Source organism: Schistocerca gregaria, chromosome 2 (assembly GCF_023897955.1).
Source record: "Schistocerca gregaria isolate iqSchGreg1 chromosome 2, iqSchGreg1.2, whole genome shotgun sequence".
Taxonomy (NCBI): Eukaryota; Metazoa; Arthropoda; class Insecta; order Orthoptera; family Acrididae; genus Schistocerca; species Schistocerca gregaria.
The window spans coordinates 703,360,448-703,381,866 of NC_064921.1; the positions used below are offsets into that span (position 1 = coordinate 703,360,448).

General features: G+C 45.9%; 1 protein-coding gene across 3 annotated transcripts in view; it reads left to right on the plus strand.

Moving 5' to 3' along the window:
- The window catches only part of LOC126334813 (cuticle protein 21-like), a 52,320-nt gene that overhangs the window by 16,440 nt on the left and 14,461 nt on the right, over positions 1–21,419 (plus strand). Inside the window, exons 1-2 of one of the 3 annotated variants that reach the window (XM_049997449.1) lie at positions 17,276–17,312; positions 18,237–18,938. The exons of 1 other annotated variant lie outside the window; for it this stretch is intronic. In XM_049997449.1, coding sequence (XP_049853406.1) covers positions 17,301–17,312; positions 18,237–18,842 — 618 coding nt within the window. In that variant the 5' untranslated portion in view covers positions 17,276–17,300 and the 3' untranslated portion in view covers positions 18,843–18,938. Of the gene's footprint in view, positions 1–17,275; positions 17,313–18,236; positions 18,939–21,419 lie in introns of those variants that run through there. One more of the 3 variants, XM_049997450.1, reaches the window with a different exon arrangement.

The following is a 21,419-nucleotide window of genomic DNA, read 5'->3' on the forward strand; positions in this document are numbered from 1 at the left end:
AAAGCCATACCTGAAATAATTTACAAAAACTACTGAAATTTTATCAAGCACTGCAGAGAGTCCTATTCCTCTTTCAATTTCGTAACACATGACGTACATATTATCACTCTGTAAAAATTTAAAAAATGATTATGTTAAGCAGTTTACAATAACCAAGGAAATGAATTCGTCTCATGTTTCTATAAGCATTTAAAACTCCGGAATAAACTAAACACGTTTGCGTTCTTCCACAGATTCAAAGCATTATAAGACTACTTTCATGTTCAAATTCTTATATTTTACCGTCTGGTGAAAAGTAACTGGGCAAATACACTCCTGGAAATGGAAAAAAGAGCACATTGACACCGGTGTGTCAGACCCACCATACTTGCTCCGGACACTGCGAGAGGGCTGTACAAGCAATTATCACACGCACGGCACAGCGGACACACCATGAACCGCGGTGTTGGCCGTCGAATGGCGCTACCTGCGCAGCATTTGTGCACCGCCGCCTTCAGTGTCAGCCAGTTTGCCGTGGCATACGGAGCTCCATCGCAGTCTTTAACACTGGTAGCATGCCGCGACAGCGTGCACGTGAACCGTATGTGCAGTTGACGGACTTTGAGCGAGGGCGTATAGTGGGCATGCGGGAGGCCGGGTGGACGTACCGCCGAATTGCTCAACACGTGGGGCGTGAGGTCTCCACAGTACATCTATGCTGTCGCCAGTGGTCGGCGGAAGGTGCACGTGCCCGTCGACCTGGGACCGGACCGCAGAGACGCACGGATGCACGCCAAGACCGTAGGATCCTACGCAGTGCCGTAGGGGACCGCACCGCCACTTCCCAGCAAATTAGGGACACTGTTGCTCCTGGGGTATCGGCGAGGACCATTCGCAACCGTCTCCATGAAGCTGGGCTACGGTCCCACACACCGTTAGGCCGTCTTCCGCTCACGCCCCAACATCGTGCAGCCCGCCTCCAGTGGTGCGCGACAGGCGTGAATGGAGGGACGAATGGAGACGTGTCGTCTTCAGCTATGAGAGTCGCTTCTGCCTTGGTGCCAGTGATGGTCGTATGCGTGTTTGGCGCCGTGCAGGTGAGCGCCACAATCAGGACTGCATACGACCGAGGCACACAGGGCCAACACCCGGCATCATGGTGTGGGGAGCGATCTCCTACACTGGCCGTACACCTCTGGTGATCGTCGAGGGGACACTGAACAGTGTACGGTACATCCAAACCGTCATCGAACCCATCGTTCTACCATTCCTAGACCGGCAAGGGAACTTGCTGTTCCAACAGGACAATGCACGTCCGCATGTATCCCGTGCCACCCAACGTGCTCTAGAAGGTGTAAGTCAACTACCCTGGCCAGCAAGATCTCCGGATCTGTCCCCCATTGAGCATGTTTGGGACTGGATGAAGCCTCGTCTCACGCGGTCTGCACGTCCAGCACGAACGCTGGTCCAACTGAGGCGCCAGGTGGAAATGGCATGGCAAGCCTTTCCACAGGACATCCAGCATCTCTACGATCGTCTCCATGGGAGAATAGCAGCCTGCATTGCTGCGAAAGGTGGATATACACTGTACCAGTGCCGACATTGTGCATGCTCTGTTGCCTGTGTCTATGTGCCTGTGGTTCTGTCAGTGTGATCATGTGATGTATCTGACCCCAGGAATGTGTCAATAAAGTTTCCCCTTCCTGGGACAATGAATTGACGGTGTTCTTATTTCAAATTCCAGGAGTGTATTTGTAGAAATTGATACGGTGTGTATCCACAGTTCGGCTTTATGACAGCTTGAACTCCGCTGGGAACACTTTTAGTGAAGTGTCTGAATGTCTATGGAGGAATGACAGTCTATTCTTTCTCAAGAGATTAATCCAGAGAAAGTACTGATGCTGGACGCTGAGGTGTGAAATCGACGCTCTAGGTCATATCTCCGGCTTTCCATTATGTTTATGTCGCGACAGTTCAGGAATGTTCTCCGTAAACTGTTGCCTGACAGATGCTGCTTTATGACAGGGTGCGTTGTCATGCTGAAACAAACCATCAACATCTCCGAACTGTTCCTCTACTGTATACCATACACAAAGCTGCGCAACGTCTTTATATCTTTACACATTTAGCATTTTCTTAAGCGCCATAAGGGAACCACGAACTAATCACGAAAAACACCCATATAACGTAACACTATTTACTCTTTACTTAACTGTTGGCGCTCACATAGTGGCAGGCAACGTTCTTCAGTCGTTCGCTAACCCTTCCATTGGATTGCCACATGGTATAGCGTGATTCATCACTCCAAATCACCTGTTCTCAGTCATTCACTGTCCAGTGGCATCGCTGTTTACGCCACTTCAAGACTCACTTAGCATTGACTAATGGAACGTCTGGCTTCTGAGGAGGTGCTCGACCTTTACTTTTGGCTTCCTACGTACAGTCATTGGGCTAGGTGGGTTGCTGGTTACACTCTGAAATTCACGAATGATTCCTTCCGCTGTTTTCATGAGAGCTTTTAAAATCGCCCTTCGCGAAGCTCGACGGTCTTTACCCGTCAGAACTTGAGGTCTTCTCGGTTACAGTTTAGTTGCAGTAGTTCCTTTTCCTTTCCATTTCATAATCACATTGCCAATACAACAGTCGATTGGGCCGGTTTAGAAAGAGCTGAATGTCTCTCATGGATTTGTTACTCGTGTGACATCCAATGACAAGTCCATCTTCAAAGTCAGTGGGTTGCCATGACCGACCCATCCTGATGCTATTGCATCCCTGCTGCCAACACAACACTCCCTGGCTCCTTTATACTGGTCGTTAACCTCTCGTGACATCTAGTGGTTAATTCGGCATTAGGTAGGGGTGTCCGGATACTTTTGAACAGATAGGATATTTATAGTTTGATATCAAATAATATAAAGTACTATCCCGTAATGTGCGTTCTGCAGCGGGTCGTACCTGAAGAACAATTCGCCGTTGAGAGAGGACTAAGAGCTTTGACAGTCTTTATTCAGAGCTGTGCTTCAGATGTTTCCAGTTTGAGAATACGCTCTTAATTCTATCCAACAAGCCTTCCATCTTTTAGCCAGAGGAGCTACATTGTCTGCAAAGCACAGAATTTATATATGTTTCACTTGCACTTTTTATCCCTTACAAAATTTTATTTCGTTTCCATTTTGATTGGTAGAACAACAGTGGTGATGAGTTACAACTCTGCCTTACATCTTTCTAACCATCATCTTTCTTTTCTTGAGCTATATCTTACTCCCAAATGTTCTTTGCAAATTACTCCACTCCTCCTGGTGTTGGGAAAGTCTCATTACACAGTACAATATCTAATGCTCTACATGTACAAGCAATAAAACGTATCCAGATTTTTCGTTTTTGTTCACAGCTTGCTTAATAAATTTTCTCCTTTCATCATTAAGATATATTTACTGACCTATCCGTGACTTTCTCGCTTCTGTTATCTCTGGATTCTTGAATCACACTTGACAATTTTACTTTCACGGAAGGGTACTCTATCTATTTCAAATTTGTCTCATTCTGCTTCAAATTACCAGCAATGTACTTCATCAAATATCTCTTTATCCTCTTGAGTTTTAGTTTACTGTTCATCTCTACCCTGCTATACTCCAAGTCTGCGTCAGTACCCGGATAGGCTTTGCAGTAATTAGTTGACGTCCATCATTTTGTGTAGCCATGACGTTGTCCATTTACCGCGCCTCCCAATATGATCCAGGTGCACATTCATCTAAGGTGATTTTAGAAGATGGCGTACGCTGAAAACTTATAAAACTGATAGCAGAGCTCTAGATACGCCTCTCTACTTTCAGTTCTGTCATCCAGTCCATATTCGCTAAAAGTCTTCCTTCCCGTCTCTGTTCCAAAATAAATCATCCATACTATAGGTCTAACAAGTTATTATCGTCTCGATTCATTTCATCCAATACCTTATTTCTTTAGGTGTTTTCTGTAATTTCGAATCAGCTGGTGACATGTCTCTTAGGAAGGCTTCTAGTGACACTTTATCCGCTTTTTTAAATAAAATTATTTTGCGTTTGTTTCTGGTGGATTTGGAAGAAACGTTATTAAGCCTAGCTACAACGACCATGTGATCACTAATCCCTGTATCAGTCATGATGCTCTCTATTAGTCCTGGATTGTCTGTGGCTAAGAGCTCAAGTGTGTTTTCGCAACCATTTACAATTCGCGTGGGTTCGTGGACTAACTGCTGGAAATAATTTTCGGAAAAAGCATTTAGGACAATCTCGGAAGAGTTTTTCTGCCTACCACCGGTTTTGAACAAGTATTTTTGCCAACATATCTAGGGAAGGTTGAAGTCCCCATCAACTATAAACGTATGAGTGGGGTATTTATTTGTTAACTTAGTTCGGCTGTTAAGTATAACCTCCATCCATACCAATTCGCACGGAGTATCTCCTTCGACTTCACTACAAGATAAACCACTACTGACAGATTTAGTAAAAAAATTTTCCAGAACTTATTTCAGGCTTTATCCAGCTTTCTGTACCTATAACGAGTTCAGCTTCTGTGCTTTCTATTAGCGCTTGAAGCTCAGGAACTTTCCCAGCACAACTACAACAATTTACAACTACAATTCCGGCTGTTCCTTGATCCAAGAACGTCCTGTATTTGTCATGCACCCTATGAGATTGCAGCCCACCCCATGCTTTCGCGAGGCCTTCTCACATAAAAAACCGACCAGTCCACGCCACACAGCCTCCGCTACCCGTGTAGCCGCCAGCTGAGTATAGTGAACTCCTGACCTATTCAGCGGAACCCGAAACCCCACCACCCCATGGCGCAATTCAAGGAATCTGCAGCCAATACGGTCGCAAAACCGTCTCAGCCTCTGATTCAGTCCCTCCACGCGGCTCTGCACCAAAGGTCCGCAGTCGGTTCTGTCAACGATGCTGCAGATGGTGAGCTCTGCCTTCATCTCGTAAGCAAGACCAGCAGCCTTCACCAAATCAGATAGCCGCTGGAATCCAGAGAGAATTTCCTCAGATCCAAAGCGGTACACGTCATTTGTGCCGACATGTGCCTCATCCTGCAGCTGGCTGCACCCTGTGCCCTTCATGGCATCCGGAAGGACCCTTTCCACATCAGGAATGACTCCTCCCGGAATGCACACGGAGTGCACACTGGATTTCTTCCCCTCCTATAGCCGCCATATCCCTAAGGGGCCCCATTACGCGCCTAATATTGGAGCTCCCAACTACCAATAAGCCCACCCTCTGCGATTACCCAGACCTTGAAGGTTGAGAATGATCCTCTGAAACAGGGCAGGCAGCTGCATCTGGCTCAGCCAGAGACAGTGCCTGAAACCTGTTTGTCAGACGCACTGGGGAGGCTTTCTGATCAGCCTCCAGGGACGTCTTTTGCTGCCTGCCACGCCTTGGAACGACCTCCCAATCAACCACAGGCGAGGGCTCAGCCCCACTGCAGGCAGCAACTGGGGCAACCACAGCGGCAGACCGATCTGGGGACAGACGGGACGAGGTTGACATCCCCATGATACCCAGGTCCGGCTATCCACAGTGGTGCCCATTGGCAACAGCCTCAAGCTGCGCGACCGAAGTCAGCGCCACCTGCAGCTGTGAGCGAAGAGATGCCAACTCAGCCCTCATCCGAACACAGCAATCACAGTCCCTGTCCATTCTAATCGATGTTGAACAACAGTTACTGGAACACGAGTCTGTGCCTAGATAACCAAGGGAAACACGCAATGTATGTATGAACTAACCTGTGCAAATGCCTAACGACTGCGCTACAATCTTCCTGAATTTACGATTACAGTAACTAAAACTCGAAATTACACCTCCTATAAGAAACTCAGACGCAATGTAAGTAAGAATCTACGAAGTAAACACAGAAAAGAAGCTATATACGTATCTTTCTGCGCCATCGATGTGCACCAACTGGGAGCTCAGGCCAATTAAACAATGCAAATACCCAAAAACACGCAAAGAAATTAAGAATTAAACTATGTAACAAATAAGTAAGCTAGGAGTATACGACTTGCTGCTGGCTGCTGCTTATCCAGCGGCGGCAGGGACCACACTGGCTGTGACCGACCGACACTGGCCGTTCAAAACAAAAACAGAAGACCGACGACTACGCGATTTTACACTATACAGGTACTAAAGCGCGATGCTACAACTCTCAAATACTATAATACGCCCGAAATTTATGAATTAAACAATACAAGCACCCAAAAACACGCAAAGGAATTAAGAATTAAACTATGTAACAAATAAGTAAGCTATGAGTATAAGACTTGCTGCTGGCAGCTGCTTATCCAACGGCGGCAGGGACCACACATATATACGAAACAACTGATTTGTGACTGGCGTTATCGCATAGCATGTACTGACACGATGATTTGCTTATAACGTCACCTCTGCGCTAGAATGAGGTCTTTTTCTCTGCAGAGCACTGTTGCAAGTGCACTGTAATTTCCGTGGCTATCACGTAAGGTATGAGAAGACAATGATTACGCTGTAGGCATGTCAGCTACAATTACTGATGACTGGCATTGTTTGGATCACCATAGATTTTCTCTAACGTGAATGGGCGATAGTGAGATTTTGTAATAACTCCCGTGAGATTTTCCGTCAACCCTCAAGATCTGTTCCTACTATAAAAAACTGTCCGAAGGCTTTGACATACTTGCAACGCGTGTTCCAAGCAAGTCTCTGCCATCTTTAAGAGAAAATAAGCATGGATAACACACTTCAGACATAATTCGCGGGGTGTATTCAGTGTCTTGCATGCTGTTCCCCATGTAAGCTTCGGCTAGAGGTACGCTGTCCTACATAACGACAAATATACATTAATTGGATTGAGGAGTTCCTAGATAACAGAACGCAGCACGTCATTCTCAATGGAGAGAAGTCTTCCGAAGTAAGAGTGATTTCAGGTGTGCCGCAGGGGAGTGTCATAGGACCGTTGCTATTCACAATATACATAAATGACCTGGTGGATGACATCGGAAGTTCACTGAGGCTTTTTGCAGATGATGCTGTGGTGTATCGAGAGGTTGCAACAATGGAAAATTGTACTGAAATGCAGGAGGATCTGCAGCGAATTGACGCATGGTGCACGGAATGGCAATTGAATCTCAATGTAGCGAAGTGTAATGTGATGCGAATACATAGAAAGATAGGTCCCTTATCATTTAGCTACAAAATAGCAGGTCAGCAACTGGAAGCAGTTAATTCCATAAATTATCTGGGAGTACGCATTAGGAGTGATTTAAAATGGAATGATCATATAAAGTTGATCGTCGGTAAAGCAGATGCCAGACTGAGATTCATTGGAAGAATCCTAAGGAAATGCAATCCGACAACAAAGGAAGTAGGTTACAGTACGCCTGTTCGCCCAATGCTTGAATACTGCTCAGCAGTGTGGGATCCGTACCAGGTAGGGTTGATAGAAGAGATAGAGAAGATCCAACGGAGAGCAGCGCGCTTCGTTACAGGATCATTTAGTAATTGCGAAAGCGTTACGGAGATGATAGATAAACTCCAGTGGAAGACTCTGCAGGAGAGACGCTCAGTAGCTCGGTACGGGCTTTTGTTGAAGTTTCGAGAACATACCTTCACCGAAGAGTCAAGCAGTATATTGCTCCCTCCTACGTATATCTCGCGAAGAGACCATGAGGATAAAATCAGAGAGATTAGAGCCCACACAGAAGCATACCGACAATCCTTCTTTCCACGTACAATACGAGACTGGAATAGAAGGGAGAACCGATAGAGGTACTCAGGGTACCCTCCGCCACACACCGTCAGGTGGCTTGCGGATGTAGATGTAGATGTAGATGTAGATGTAGCTCGGTACGGGCTTTTGTTGAAGTTTCGAGAACATACCTTCACCGAAGAGTCAAGCAGTATATTGCTCCCTCCTACGTATATCTCGCGAAGAGACCATGAGGATAAAATCAGAGAGATTAGAGCCCACACAGAAGCATACCGACAATCCTTCTTTCCACGTACAATACGAGACTGGAATAGAAGGGAGAACCGATAGAGGTACTCAGGGTACCCTCCGCCACACACCGTCAGGTGGCTTGCGGAGTACGGATGTAGATGTAGATGAATGTTTCTGACGTATCGAGCTCATCATCCAGAACCTGAATATCCAAAGGTTGTCTACAGACCGCCTTGTCATCATCCTCTGCTATTTAGCATCATGCGGATGCGGTATGGAAGTGCATGTGGTCAGTACACCGTTTTACATGCAGTTTTTCCAACTTTCAGACTGCGGAGCCGTTACTTCTCAGTCGAGTAGCTCCTTAGTTGACATCACGAGGCTGAGTGTGCCCAGCACTCCCACACAATGAAAAATCCTTGGGGATACCGGGAATCGAACCAGGGTCCTCCGTATGGTAGACATCTACGTTGATCACTTTTGTTCTTCGTTCGCTTTATCTGTTTCTTCGCCATTTTTCGTCATAAATTCTATGTGGATGCATGACACCTTTCAAAGTCTATCGACAGACTCACATTTTTTTTTTAATTATAGACAATGGACAGTCCCCTGACCGCACTCAGCTATGGCGGCCATCTGTCTAATACAGGACAGCGTAAATAGTCAAAGATAGGAGAGAACATTACAGAGGTCCTCACCCACACAACTTCGAGCTCTCAATACTCAATTTCGGATTCTGTGAAGATTTCTAAGGCAATATCCACGCGACAGGGTTCTTGCAGACGAATCGGATACTGTCTGCTGCGGCTCTATCGAGTTTTCGGATATTCAACTTGAATTTGAGGAGTTAATGTTTTTTTTGAAAATAAAGGCTTTACTGTTCCATTTTAAACTCTATCTTACTTGTTATTTCGCTACCTTTATCAATCGATTTGAAGAAGTATGTAATAAGAAATGATTTTCTTGCATGTGAATCGATAGCAGCTAAGCTTTGCAAAGAAGCATCATTATGTATCGTGATAATCGTGAAAAATGTCGACACCACTCAGGTATGTGCAATTAACTTAGAAATACTGAAAAAATATCGATATCTGGTAATTTACGTTTTGTTTTAAAACCATACGTTACCAGGAACGAACCTAGCTGGACTTTAGAGAACGATCTGAATTTGGACGGACGTTAATATCAGACTCCACTCAGAAGCAGAAGGAGTTTATGTGAAAGCGACAACACCGTGTTCTGACGTATTCCCGGAGCTCGTTGCGTCAGCAGTGTACAGGAATGAGCCGATTACGCACACTTGCATAATACTGGAACGCAACGTACTTTTTTAAAGAAATATCGGTACATACCTTATAAAGCCTGAGATATGCCCGCTTAAACCTTACATTCCACAAAGAGTTCAGGCTAACTCTTCATTGTAGTTTTAGAGATCCACTCACAAGAGACGATTTAAGACAGATTACATAATGGTGATCCAGAGATCAAGAAACCAGGTTTTAAAACGGAAAATATTTTCAGAAACAGATTTGTACTCTGACCACAACTTAATAGTTACGCAGATTAAAGCTAAAGAAATTGCAGGAAGGTAGCGTATTAAAGAGACGAGCCCTGGACAACTCGGAACCACTAGCGGTTGTTGAGTTTCGAAGGAAGTATTAGGAAACGGTGAAATAAACACCATAAAAGAGGAATGGGTAGCTTTGAGAGATGAAATAATGAAGGCAGGAAATGAACAAGCGGTAAAACGACAAGGCCTGGCAGGTATCTTTGGATATGGAAACTTTGAGTATCACTGAACGAAATTCAAGAGCAATGGAAAATACGCTTTAGACAGATATGCGGCCAGCAAAGTTGTGAGGCATGGAAAAGACCCGACGTGGTTCGACAGCAATGTCAGAAAACTGCTACGAAAGTAAAGCTAGTTTTACTAGAACTTTAAACGTAGCCACAGAGAAACAAAAATCAAACGAAGCCCAAATTAGCATAAGGAGAGCGTTCAATAAATTCGAAAGTAAAATTCTCTCTGCCGACTTGAGAGAAAATTCTGAGAAGTTTAAGTCTTACGTTAAATCAGTTAACGGATCGAAGTCATCTGTCCAGACACTCTGTGAGCATAATAATATTGAAATGGAGGACGACACAGAAAAAAACCGAAATACAAAACGGCTTTTTCGAAAACTGTTTCACAGAGGAAGATCGCCTGAAGTCCTTCCGTTAACCTGTGCGCGAACAACAGAATGGCTGACATCGAAATAAATGACCACGGGATCGAAAAGAAATTGAAATCACTCAAGAAATGGAAGACCACTGAATCTGACGGAATACTAACACAATACTTCATAGATTATGCCCAACAAGTTGCCCCTGTTCTAGCAGTAATTTACTGTAGATCTGTGGTGGAGCGGTGTGTTATTGATAATTGGAAAAAGTACAGGTTATTTCCGTGTTCAAGAAAAGTCGCCGAACAAGGGTACAAAACTAAAGACTTACACCTTTCAGTTCGGATGTAGAAATTTGGATCATGTTTTATGCTCGCGTATTACGACATTTCTGGGGGCCGAAAATCTCCTCAGTAGCTTCCAACATGGTTTTCCGAAAAGAATGACCGTGTGACACCCATCTTGCTCTTTTCGTCGGCGAGCCCCAAAAACCAGTAGATGCAGGTGCACAAGGGAGACGCCTTGTTCCTTGACTACCGTAAGGCATTTCATACAGTTTCGCACTGCAGCCTAATGAACAAAATACGAGTGCATGCAATATCAGACCAATCGTGTGACTGGATTGAAGAATTTCTAGCAAACAGAACACAGCATATAATTCTGAATGTAGAGGTCTTTAGACGCGAAAGTAACTTTGAGTGCGGCCCAGTAGAATGTTTAGGACCATTAATGTTCCCAGTGTATATTAATGACCTAGTAGATAACGTCGGAAGTTCATCCAGGCTTTTCGACGATAATGCAGTTCTACACAGAGAAGCCGGCCGGGTTGGCCGAGCGGTTCCAGGTGCTACAGTCTGGAACCGCGCGACCGCTACGGTCGCAGGTTCGAATCCTGCCTCGAGCATGGATGTGTGTGTGATGTCCTTAGGATAGTTAGGTTTAAGTAGCTCTAAGTTCTAGGGCACTTATGACCTCAGAAGTTTAGTCCCGTAGTGTTCAGAGCCATTTGAACCATTTTATACAGAGAAGTCGCAACGCTAGAAAATTATAGCGAAATGTAGGAAGACTTGGAGGGAATCGACGCTCGGTGGAACGAGTGGCCAATGTTCTTCAACGTAAACAAATTTACCACATTGCCAATACATTCACAGAAAGTACTTTTATTGTAAAATTACACAGTTGCAAAACCATCACTGGAATCATATAAAATTAATCACGAGTAAGGCAGATGTCAGACCAAGATTCAATGGTAGAATCCTCAGAAAAGAAGTCCATCAACAAAGAAAGTAGGTTGCACAACACTCATTCCACAAATACTTGAATACTGCTCGTCAGTGCGGGATCCGTAACAGATCTGACTGATAGTGGAAACAGAGAAAGTTCAAAGAAGAGCAGTTCGTTTCGTTACAAGTTCATTTTGCAAGTTCGAAAGCGTGTCAGAGATGCTCAACCAACTGCAGTGGCAGACACTGCAAGAGAGGCGTACTGCACCACGGTGAGGACTATTGTTAAAGTTCCGAGAACGTACGTTTCGTAGATGAGTCTCGAGTTTTAGTGGCGGAGGGAGTTGGAGGCCGTGAAATGTATCGACCGATGAAGGCTGCGTTCGGTGAATACAGTCTAAGGCGTTCAAGTGTTGTGGCATGGCGCTTACGATTCCTTGGGGGGTGCGAGTCACTGGAAGACGATGCTCGTCCTGGACAGGCTTATCGTGACAACCACGGAATCATCGTCGACGAGATCCATGGGTTACTGGGTATTAGCTTGGGCACCGTCCACACCATAATGCATCAACACTTGAACTTTCGAAAAATCTGTGTGCTGTGTGTTCCCCACCAACTGACCGCCGAACAGCGCAATACTCGAATGGCGCCGTCTTTCAGTCGCCTGCAGCGTCATCATGATGAGGAATACGGCTTTCTGTAGCGTATCGTCACAGCTGACGAAACATTGTGTCACCATTTCGAACCGGAAAGCAAGCATCAGAGCAAACAGTGGAAACTTGCGACTTCACCACCTCCAAAAAAAAAAATCAAACGCTGTGCACACATGTTCTGGCAAGGTCATGTTGTCCTTTATTGTCCACAAGGGCCCATTGCTTGTCGAGTCCCTGGAACGGGGAACCACTATCAATGCCCAGCGTTATCAAGCCACTTTACAGACGAGCCATCAAGCAGAAACGCCGAGGCATGTTGTCCAATGGCGTTATCCTCCTGCACGATAATGCCCGCCCACACACGGCCAATGCGACGAAGACGACACTGCAGCAGTTTCGATGGGAAACGTTGGAACATCCACCGTACAGTCCCGATCTTTCAGCGTGTGACTTTCATGTGTTTCGACCTCTAAAACAAGCTATTCGTGGAAATCGATTCGCAATGGACAACGAAGTGTGTGACTGGGTCCAGGCCTGGATCCGACACCAGCCTACTAGCTTCTTCAAGGATGGAGTCAACCGGCTGGTGTCGCAATGGGATAAAAGTAAAAACAGTTTTGGCGACTATTTTTGAGTATGTGTACTGTATATAACTAAATTTTTGGGTTAATAAAATCGTTACCGGTACTTTACACTAGTGACAGGGTTTCATTTGAATATCCCTTATATATTAACATAAAATTAGAGAGATACGAGCCCCCAAGAAAGCTTACCAGCAACCGTTCCTCCCGTGAACTAACAACGTCTGCAACGGAAAAGGGGGTGAACAAAGTATGCCGCACACCGCAAGGTGGCTTGCAGAGTGTAGATGTAGACGTAGATGTAGGTAACACACGAGATAATGAACTTAACTGCTGAAAGAAGAAAATACAAAAATGCAGCAAATGAAGTGGGCAAGAGGGAATATGGGCTTCTAAAAATGAGGTTGAGGAAAAGCCCAGATTGCCAAAGCAAGTACGGATAGAAGAAAAATGCAAAAATCGTGAATGACTTTGGGAAAATCAAAAAAATTCTGCAGAGAAAAGGAGCACCTGTATGACATCAAGAACTTTAACCGCAAGTCCACACCAAAGACTAACTATATAGATAGACTAAATAAGGGAAAGAGACTTGCAAACAGTGTTATACGAAAGAAAGGGGATGGAAGAAGACGCGACAGATGATGCGATGTTACGAGAAGAATCTGACAAAGTACTCAGTGATCTAAGTCAAGCTCTAAATCGGGTAGCAGCTGCCGGGCTAGACAGCAACAGCAACGTGGAAGTAATCGACTTTGTGACATTTTACGAGTTCCTAACCAGGAGCGAATTCCATGACTTCATCTGTGTGCTTTTGTAGTTTACTTTTTCGGATTTCTGTGCGTTAATTTAAGATTTACTAGATGCAGTTCAGGGATTTTCATTTGCGTCGGAAAGTAAACAGATTTTGTGACATTTTGCAAGTCCCTGACCAAGAGCAAATTATTTAGTCTAGACTGCGTGCTTTCGTAGTTTGGTGTTTGAATATGTCCGTGTTAATCTAATTTACTAGACACGGCTCTTGAAGTTTCGATAGTGTCTACAGTAAGACCTTCATAGTACGTGTTGAGAGTCGTTTGTTCGTTTGTGTAGCGTAGTTTTGCACAGTCTTTAGTATGGACAGGAACTGTGATTGCTGTGTGCGAATGTGAGTGGAAATGGTGACACTCGCATTCAAGTTGAACACCCACCGTGGTCGCCTCGGGGCGCGCAAGGAGACGAATTATTTTGTAAATAATAATCTTGAGAATCGTTAGGGGAGTGATAATAAGATACAACAACAACAAAAACAACAATACATTATAAAAATTAATTTAACTTATCACACACACACACACACACACACACACACACACATCGTCTATCTCCCTCGGGCTTGAAGATCAGCGTTGTTTTTATATATTTTGCTACAGTGAGGTCACTGATAACACTTAGCGGTAATTTACAAAAAGTTGAAAATATCACCAAAAAACAAATCTCGCGTACTGTTCATTTCTGTCAGTTGCCACATTCTTTGAAATAAATGTTCTTTGAAATTGATGAGAGAGGTATTCTAACCTAATTTCGGAAGAATGACAGGCCAAGTCCATTTGGAACAAATATCCCAGTGACCTCCAGAAACATTTCAGGAAGTCACAGTAAAAGAAAATCTTGGTAACAGTACGACTGTAGTCATCGTGTATGCAATAGTATTTGATGTTGTTGTAGTCTTCAATCCAAAGACTGGTTTGTTGCAGCTCTCCAAGCTACTCTATCCTGTGTAAGCCTCTTCATGTCCAAGTAACTACTGCAACTTACATCCTTATGAAACTCCTTACTTCAACCTTAAGTCTTCCTCAACGATTTTTAGCCCCCACGCTTCCCCCTAGTACTAAACTGGTGATCCCTTGTTCCCTTAGAATGTGTCCTACCAACCGATTCCTTCTTTTAGTCAGTTTGTACCACAAATTCCTCTTCTCCGCAATTCTATTCAGTATCTCCTCAGCATTCTTCTGTATTAACACATGTCAAAAGCTTCTATACTCTTTTTGTGTAAACTGTTTATCGTCCATGATTCACTTCTTCCATACAAATACTTTCACAAAGGGCTTCCTGACACATAAATCTATACCCGATGTTAACAAATTTCTCTTCTACAGAAACGCTTTCCTTACCATTGCCAGTTTACGTTTTATATCCTCTCTGCTTCGACCATCATCAGGTATTCTGCTTAGAAAACAGTAAAACTCATCTACTACTTTAAGTGTCTCTTTTCCTAATCTAATTCCCTCAGAATCACTTGATTTAATTCGACTACATTACGTTATCCCCATTTTGCTTTTCAAAATGGATCTAAGCACTATGGGACTTAACATCTGAGGTCATCAGTCCCCTAGACATAGAACTACTTAAACCTAATTAACCTAAGGACACCACACACATCCATGCCCGAAGCAGGATTCGAACCTGCGACCGTAACAGCAGCGCGGTTTCGGACTGAAGCGCCTATAACCGCTCGGCCACAGCGACCGGCCGTTTTGCTTTTGTTGATGTTCATCTTACATCCTCCTTTCAAGACACTGTCCATTCCGTTCAGCTGCTCTTCCAAGTCCTTTGCTCTCTCTGACAGAATTACAATGTCATCGGCAAACCTCAAAGTTTTTACTTCTTCTACCTGGAATTTAATACCTATTCCAAATTTTACTTTGGTTTCCTTTACTCCTTGCTCAATATACAGATTGAATAACATCATGGATAGGCTACAACACTGTCCCACTTCCTTCTCGAACAATGCTTCCGTTTCGTGCTTCTCGAATCTTACAACTGCTATGTCGTTTCTGCAGAAATTGTAAATAGCCTTTCGTTTCCAATATTTTACCCCCAGCACCTTTCAAGTCAACATTGTCAAAAGCTTTCTCTAAGTCTACAAATGCTATAAACCTAATCTTTCCTTAATCTATCTTCTATGAGAAGTCGTAGGGTAAGTATTGCCTCGCGTGTTCCTACACTTCTTCGGAACCCAAACTGATGTTCCCTGTGATCGGCTTCTACCAGCTTTTCCACTCTTCTGTAAAGGGTTTTTGTTAGTATTTTGCAGCCGCGACTCATTCAGTTGCGCCTGTCTCATACATCTTGCTCACCAGATTGAAAAGTTTTGTCATGACTGGCTCTCCCGAGGCTATCAAACGGTATATTGTCCATTCCCGAGGTCTTGTTTCGACTTAAGTCTCTCAGTGCTTTGTCATATTCTTCACGCAATATCACATCTCCCTTCTCATCGTCATCTACGGCCTCTTCCATATCCATAATGTTACCCTCTATGTACTCCTTCCATCTTTCTGCTTCCCCTTCTTTGTTTAGGGCTGATATTCCATGTGACCTCTTGATATCAAACAGATGGTTCTCTTTTTTCTAAAAGCCTCTTCAACTTTTCTGTACGCAACATCTATCTTACCACTAGTGATATATGCTTCCACATCCTTACATTTGTACTCTAGCCATTTCTGCTTAGCCATTTAGCACTTTCTCTCTATTTCATTTTTTAGACATTTTTATTCCCTTTCACCTACCTCATTTATTGCATTTTTATATTTTCTTCTTTCATTGATTAAATTCAATATCTCTGGTGTTGTCCAATGATTTCTACTACTCCTCGTCTTTTTACCTACTTGATTCTATGCTGCCTTCGCTGCTTCATCTCTCAAACCTACCCTTTCGTCTTCTACTGTATTCCTTTCCCCTGTTCTTGTCAGCCGGTCTCTCTGAAACTCTCTATAACCTCTGGTGCTTTAAGCCTATCCAGGTCCCATCTCCGTAGATTCCTCCCTTTTTGCATTTTCTTTCAATCTGCAGTTCAAAACCAATAAATTGTGGTCAGAGTCCATGTCTGCCCCTGGAAATAATCTAAAACCTGGTACCGAAATCTCTGTCTTCCTACTATATAATCAATCTGAAACCTCCCGGTGTTTCCAGAATTCTTCCACGTATACGGCCATCTTTCATGGTTCTTAAACCAGCTGTTAACTACTATTAAATTATGGTGTGTGCCAAATTCTACCAGGCGGATTCCTCTTTCGTTCCTTTCCCCTGGTCCATATTCACACACTACTTGCCCTTCTCCTCATTTCCTACTGTCGAATTCCATTCCTCCACGACTATTAAATTTTTTGACTCCCTTAACTATCAGAATAATTTATTTTATCTCATCATACATTTCCTCAATCTCCTGCTCATTTACAGAGCTAGTTGGCATATAAACTTGCACTACTATGGTGGGCGTGGGTTTTTGTGTCTGTCTTGGCTACAGTAAAGCCTACATAGTAGCTTATCCGTGTTCCTATTTTGTTACTCATTATTAAACATATTCCTGCATTACCCCTATTTGATTTTGTATGGATAACCCTGTATTCGCTTGATCAGATGTCCTGTTTCTCCAGCCACCGAACTTCACAAATTCCCAGTTTGATACATTGACTGTGTTGCTGTTTTAAACATAACTGAGTGTTCCAAATATTTCGATCAGTATTACCAGAGTGGCAGTGATCTCCCTGTTAAATGTCTTGAATACCAGCCGGATTGCATTTCGTAGCGGACGGCTCTGTCTCAATTGGGGTAGGTGTGCCTACGGCTTGCCTTGGCCGATGGCCGTCATCCACGCCACGCGTTGCGAAAATGCGGGCAGCGCCCCGCCACGCCGGCCGCGGGTATATAACTGCCGGCCCGACAGTGCGTCGTCAGTCCAGCGCTCCACTCAGCCAGAAACTCACCGATATGGCCTGCAAGGTGGGTGCCACCGGAAGACTGCACAACTTCCATCTCCGACTGTGTTTCCAGTGTTAATAAATCAGTGGTGTTACAGTTCCGACATGTGCATCGAACTTGACAGCGTATTGCCAGCTGCAATCACAGCAGTGCCGACACAGACGTGAATGTGTAGGACTCTGTATAAACTCGACACGACGAATATGTAGCACTCAGTGCCTTGGGCTGGCTGGTTGGTCTGACTGTGTTTTAGATTATCTAGTGGGGAACGACACGCAATGTGGGGAGCGGATGTGGAACTTTCTCGAAGATTCCAGGTAGAGCATTCTAAAGATAAGAAGGAAAGTTAAACATCTCGTCTATGATAGGTCAACTGATATGCAGCATTAGCTCAGAAGAAAGGTAAATAGAAAAAGGAATGGGTAGTGGATCCCGTTGAAGGAACTGAAGTAGTACTTACCTCCAGAGGCTGAAGGAATTTATCTCCAACCCCAAGTAAAGTACATGGAAGAACGTCACTGCCACACGACGATTGCCGAATAGAGCAAAATAACGCAGACAATACTAAACACTCCGTTGCGACATTGCACATGGTATATTCACTGTAAAGCCAAATTCTCATTCGTTTTGCAATATTGTGCCATCAAATTGAAGTCGCAGACGTAACGTTACTATGTAAATAATGTTGATTAGAAAGATTAAGTACCAGTGTAATGCCGTAATGATGATTGTCTTAGTAGACTTCTAATGGTCAAGAACCTTTCACACGACAGCTATAAAACGGATCTTTAAAACGCCATTGGCCCCCACTTCTCCATCCGTAGCCAAATAACTACACCACCTGACCTTCCTTTTGAAGATCCGCCGAACAACATGCAAAGAACCACTGTCTCACAAGCAAAGAAAGGTAGACACTGTAACTGACAGTTTTCTTGTGTGTTTCAGCTGATCGTCCTCGCCGCCTTCGTGGCCGTAGCCCGTGCCGGCTACCTGGGCGCCCCCGCCGTCGTTGCCCCCGGCCCAGCCATCGCCGCCCGCGCTTACGCCGCCCCCGTGGCGTACGCCGCCCCCGCACTCCACGCTGCTCCCGTGGCATACGCCGCCCCTGCCCTGCGTGCCGCCCCCCTGGCCGTCGCCCCCGCCGTGAGAGCCGCCCCCGTTGCCGTCGCCGCCCCCGCCGCCGTGGCCGCCGAGTACGACCCCAACCCCCAGTACAGCTACGCCTACAGCGTGCAGGACGCCCTCACCGGTGACTCCAAGAACCAGCAGGAGAGCCGCAGCGGTGATGTCGTCCAGGGCAGCTACAGCCTGGTCGAGCCCGACGGCTCCATCCGCACCGTCGACTACACCGCCGACCCCGTCAACGGCTTCAACGCCGTCGTGCACAAGGAGGCCGGCGCCCACCCCGCCCCCGTCGTCGCCAAGGTAGCCGCCCCCGTCGCCTACGCCGCCCCCGCCGTCGCTAAGATCGCCGCCCCTGTGGCCTACGCCGCCCCGGCCATTGCTAAGTACGCTGCCCCCCTTGCCTATGGCAAGGCCATCCTGGGCTAAGCTAAATAAACAGCTATCCAGGCTATATTTATTGTGTGTGAATGAGTTTTGTATGGTATGATGAACGTAACGAATAAAATTCGTTTCTTAAAGTAATCTCTTGTTTCTAATTCGTTACCTGAATATTCTCATTTTTCAGTAGTGTTTTACTTCATATGTCTGCTTTCCCTGTCAGATAATACTACGATACTCATATAATGGAAGGTACACTTCGCACCCAAAGAGTAACAATACTGGAATTACAATGTTCCTTAAATATTTACCTTTGACACACTAAGAAACTGTTCTAGTTTGTCCCTTATTGCTATCGAAGTGATCACTTAGTGACTGCGGAATCGGTCCCTCAAGGGAAAGTGTTAAATAGAAGGCGCACACTTTGTATCTGAGAGGCCTGCATTCCTCGGGGCATGCAAGGAGGCGAATGACTTCTCATGGGGCCGAAAGTAAGACCTCTCGGGTCAGTCCGACAAACAGCTTCAAGGTGCTGCCTACGGATGACACTGTCATTCAGGCAGATGCAGTCGCTGGTCCTGTTTAAGAGGAAACCTTCCAGAGGGCAAGAGCCAGACAACCACAGAGCATGGGACTATTCGCAGTTGGGAACTCCATTGTTAGTCGCGTGATGGGGCGTCTTCGGCACATGATTACTGAGGAGAAAGCCAGTGTGCACCCCGTGTGCATAACGGATGGAGTCTTTCCAGAAGTGGAACGGGTTGCCATGAAGAGCACAGGGTGCAGCCAACTGCAGGTGATGTCTCACGTTGGTACAAGCATTGTGGTTTCTTTGTATCGGAAGGGATTCTCTCGAGTTTCGTGTTGCTATCAGAACCTGTAAAGGCTGCCAGTCTTTCTTACGAGATGAAAGCAGATCTTACCACTTGCAGCATAGTCGACAGGACCGATTGCCGACTTCTGGTACAGAGCAGCATGGAGGGTATGAATCAGATGCTCAGTTAGTTCTGCGACTGTGTAGGCTGCAGATTCCTCGAATTGCGCTATAGGGTGGTGGACTTTCGTATTCCGCTAAATAGACCAGGAATCAATTACACACAGGAGGCAGCACCACGGGTAGCGGGGGTTGTGTGGCGTGGAATGGGTTTTTTGGTTAGAGAGTCTCGGAGAAACAAGAGAAGATCTTCAGTCTCAAACGCTGCATGATGAACAGAGGAAGAACGTATATCTACACTCCTGGAAATGGAAAAAAGAACACATTGACACCGGTGTGTCAGACCCACCATACTTGCTCCGGACACTGCGAGAGGGCTGTACAAGCAACGATCACACGCACGGCACAGCGGACACACCATGAACCGCGGTGTTGGCCGTCGAATGGCGCTAGCTGCGCAGCATTTGTGCACCGCTGCCTTCAGTGTCAGCCAGTTTGCCGTGGCATACGGAGCTCCATCGCAGTCTTTAACCCTGGTAGCATGCCGCGACAGCGTGGATGTGAACCGTATGTGCAGTTGACGGACTTTGAGCGAGGGCGTATAGTGGGCATGCGGGAGGCCGGGAGGACGTACCGCCGAATTGCTCAACACGTGGGGCGTGAGGTCTCCACAGTACATCGATGTTGTCGCCAGTGGTCGGCGGAAGGTGCACGTGCCCGTCGACCTGGGACCGGACCGCAGCGACGCACTCATGCACGCCAAGACCGTAGGATCCTACACAGTGCCGTAGGGGACCGCACCGCCACTTCCCAGCAAATTAGGGACACTGTTGCTCCTGGGGTATCGGCGAGGACCATTCGCAACCGTCTCCATGAAGCTGGGTTACGGTCCCCGTCTTCCGCTCACGCCCCAACATCGTGCAGCCCGCCTCCAGTGGTGTCGCGACAGGCGTGAATGGAGGGACGAATGGAGACGTGTCGTCTTCAGCGATGAGAGTCGCTTCTGCCTTGGTGCCAATGATGGTCGTATGCGTGTTTGGCGCCGTGCAGGTGAGCGCCACAATCAGGACTCCATACGACCGAGGCACACAAGGCCAACACCCGGCATTATGGTGTGGGGAGCGATCTCCTACACTGGCCGTACACCTCTGGTGATCGTCGAGGGGACACTGAATAGTGCACGGTACATCCAAACCGTCATCGAACCCATCGTTCTACCATTCCTAGACCGGCAAGGGAACTTGCTGTTCCAACAGGACAATGCATGTCCGCATGTATCCCGTGCCACCCAACGTGCTCTAGAAGGTGTAAGTCAACTACCCTGGCCAGCAAGATCTCCGGATCTGTCCCCCATTGAGCATGTTTGGGACTGGATGAAGCGTCGTCTCACGCGGTCTGCACGTCCAGCACGAACGCTGGTCCAACTGAGGCGCCAGGTGGAAATGGCATGGCAAGCCGTTGCACAGGACTACATCCAGCATCTCTACGATCGTCTCCATGGGAGAATAGCAGCCTGCATTGCTGCGAAAGGTGGATATACACTGAAGTAGTGCCGACATTGTGCATGCTCTGTTGCCTGTGTCTATGTGCCTGTGGTTCTGTCAGTGTGATCATGTGATGTATCTGACCCCAGGAATGCGTCAATAAAGTTTCCCCTTCCTGGGACAATGAATTCATGGTGTTCTTATTTC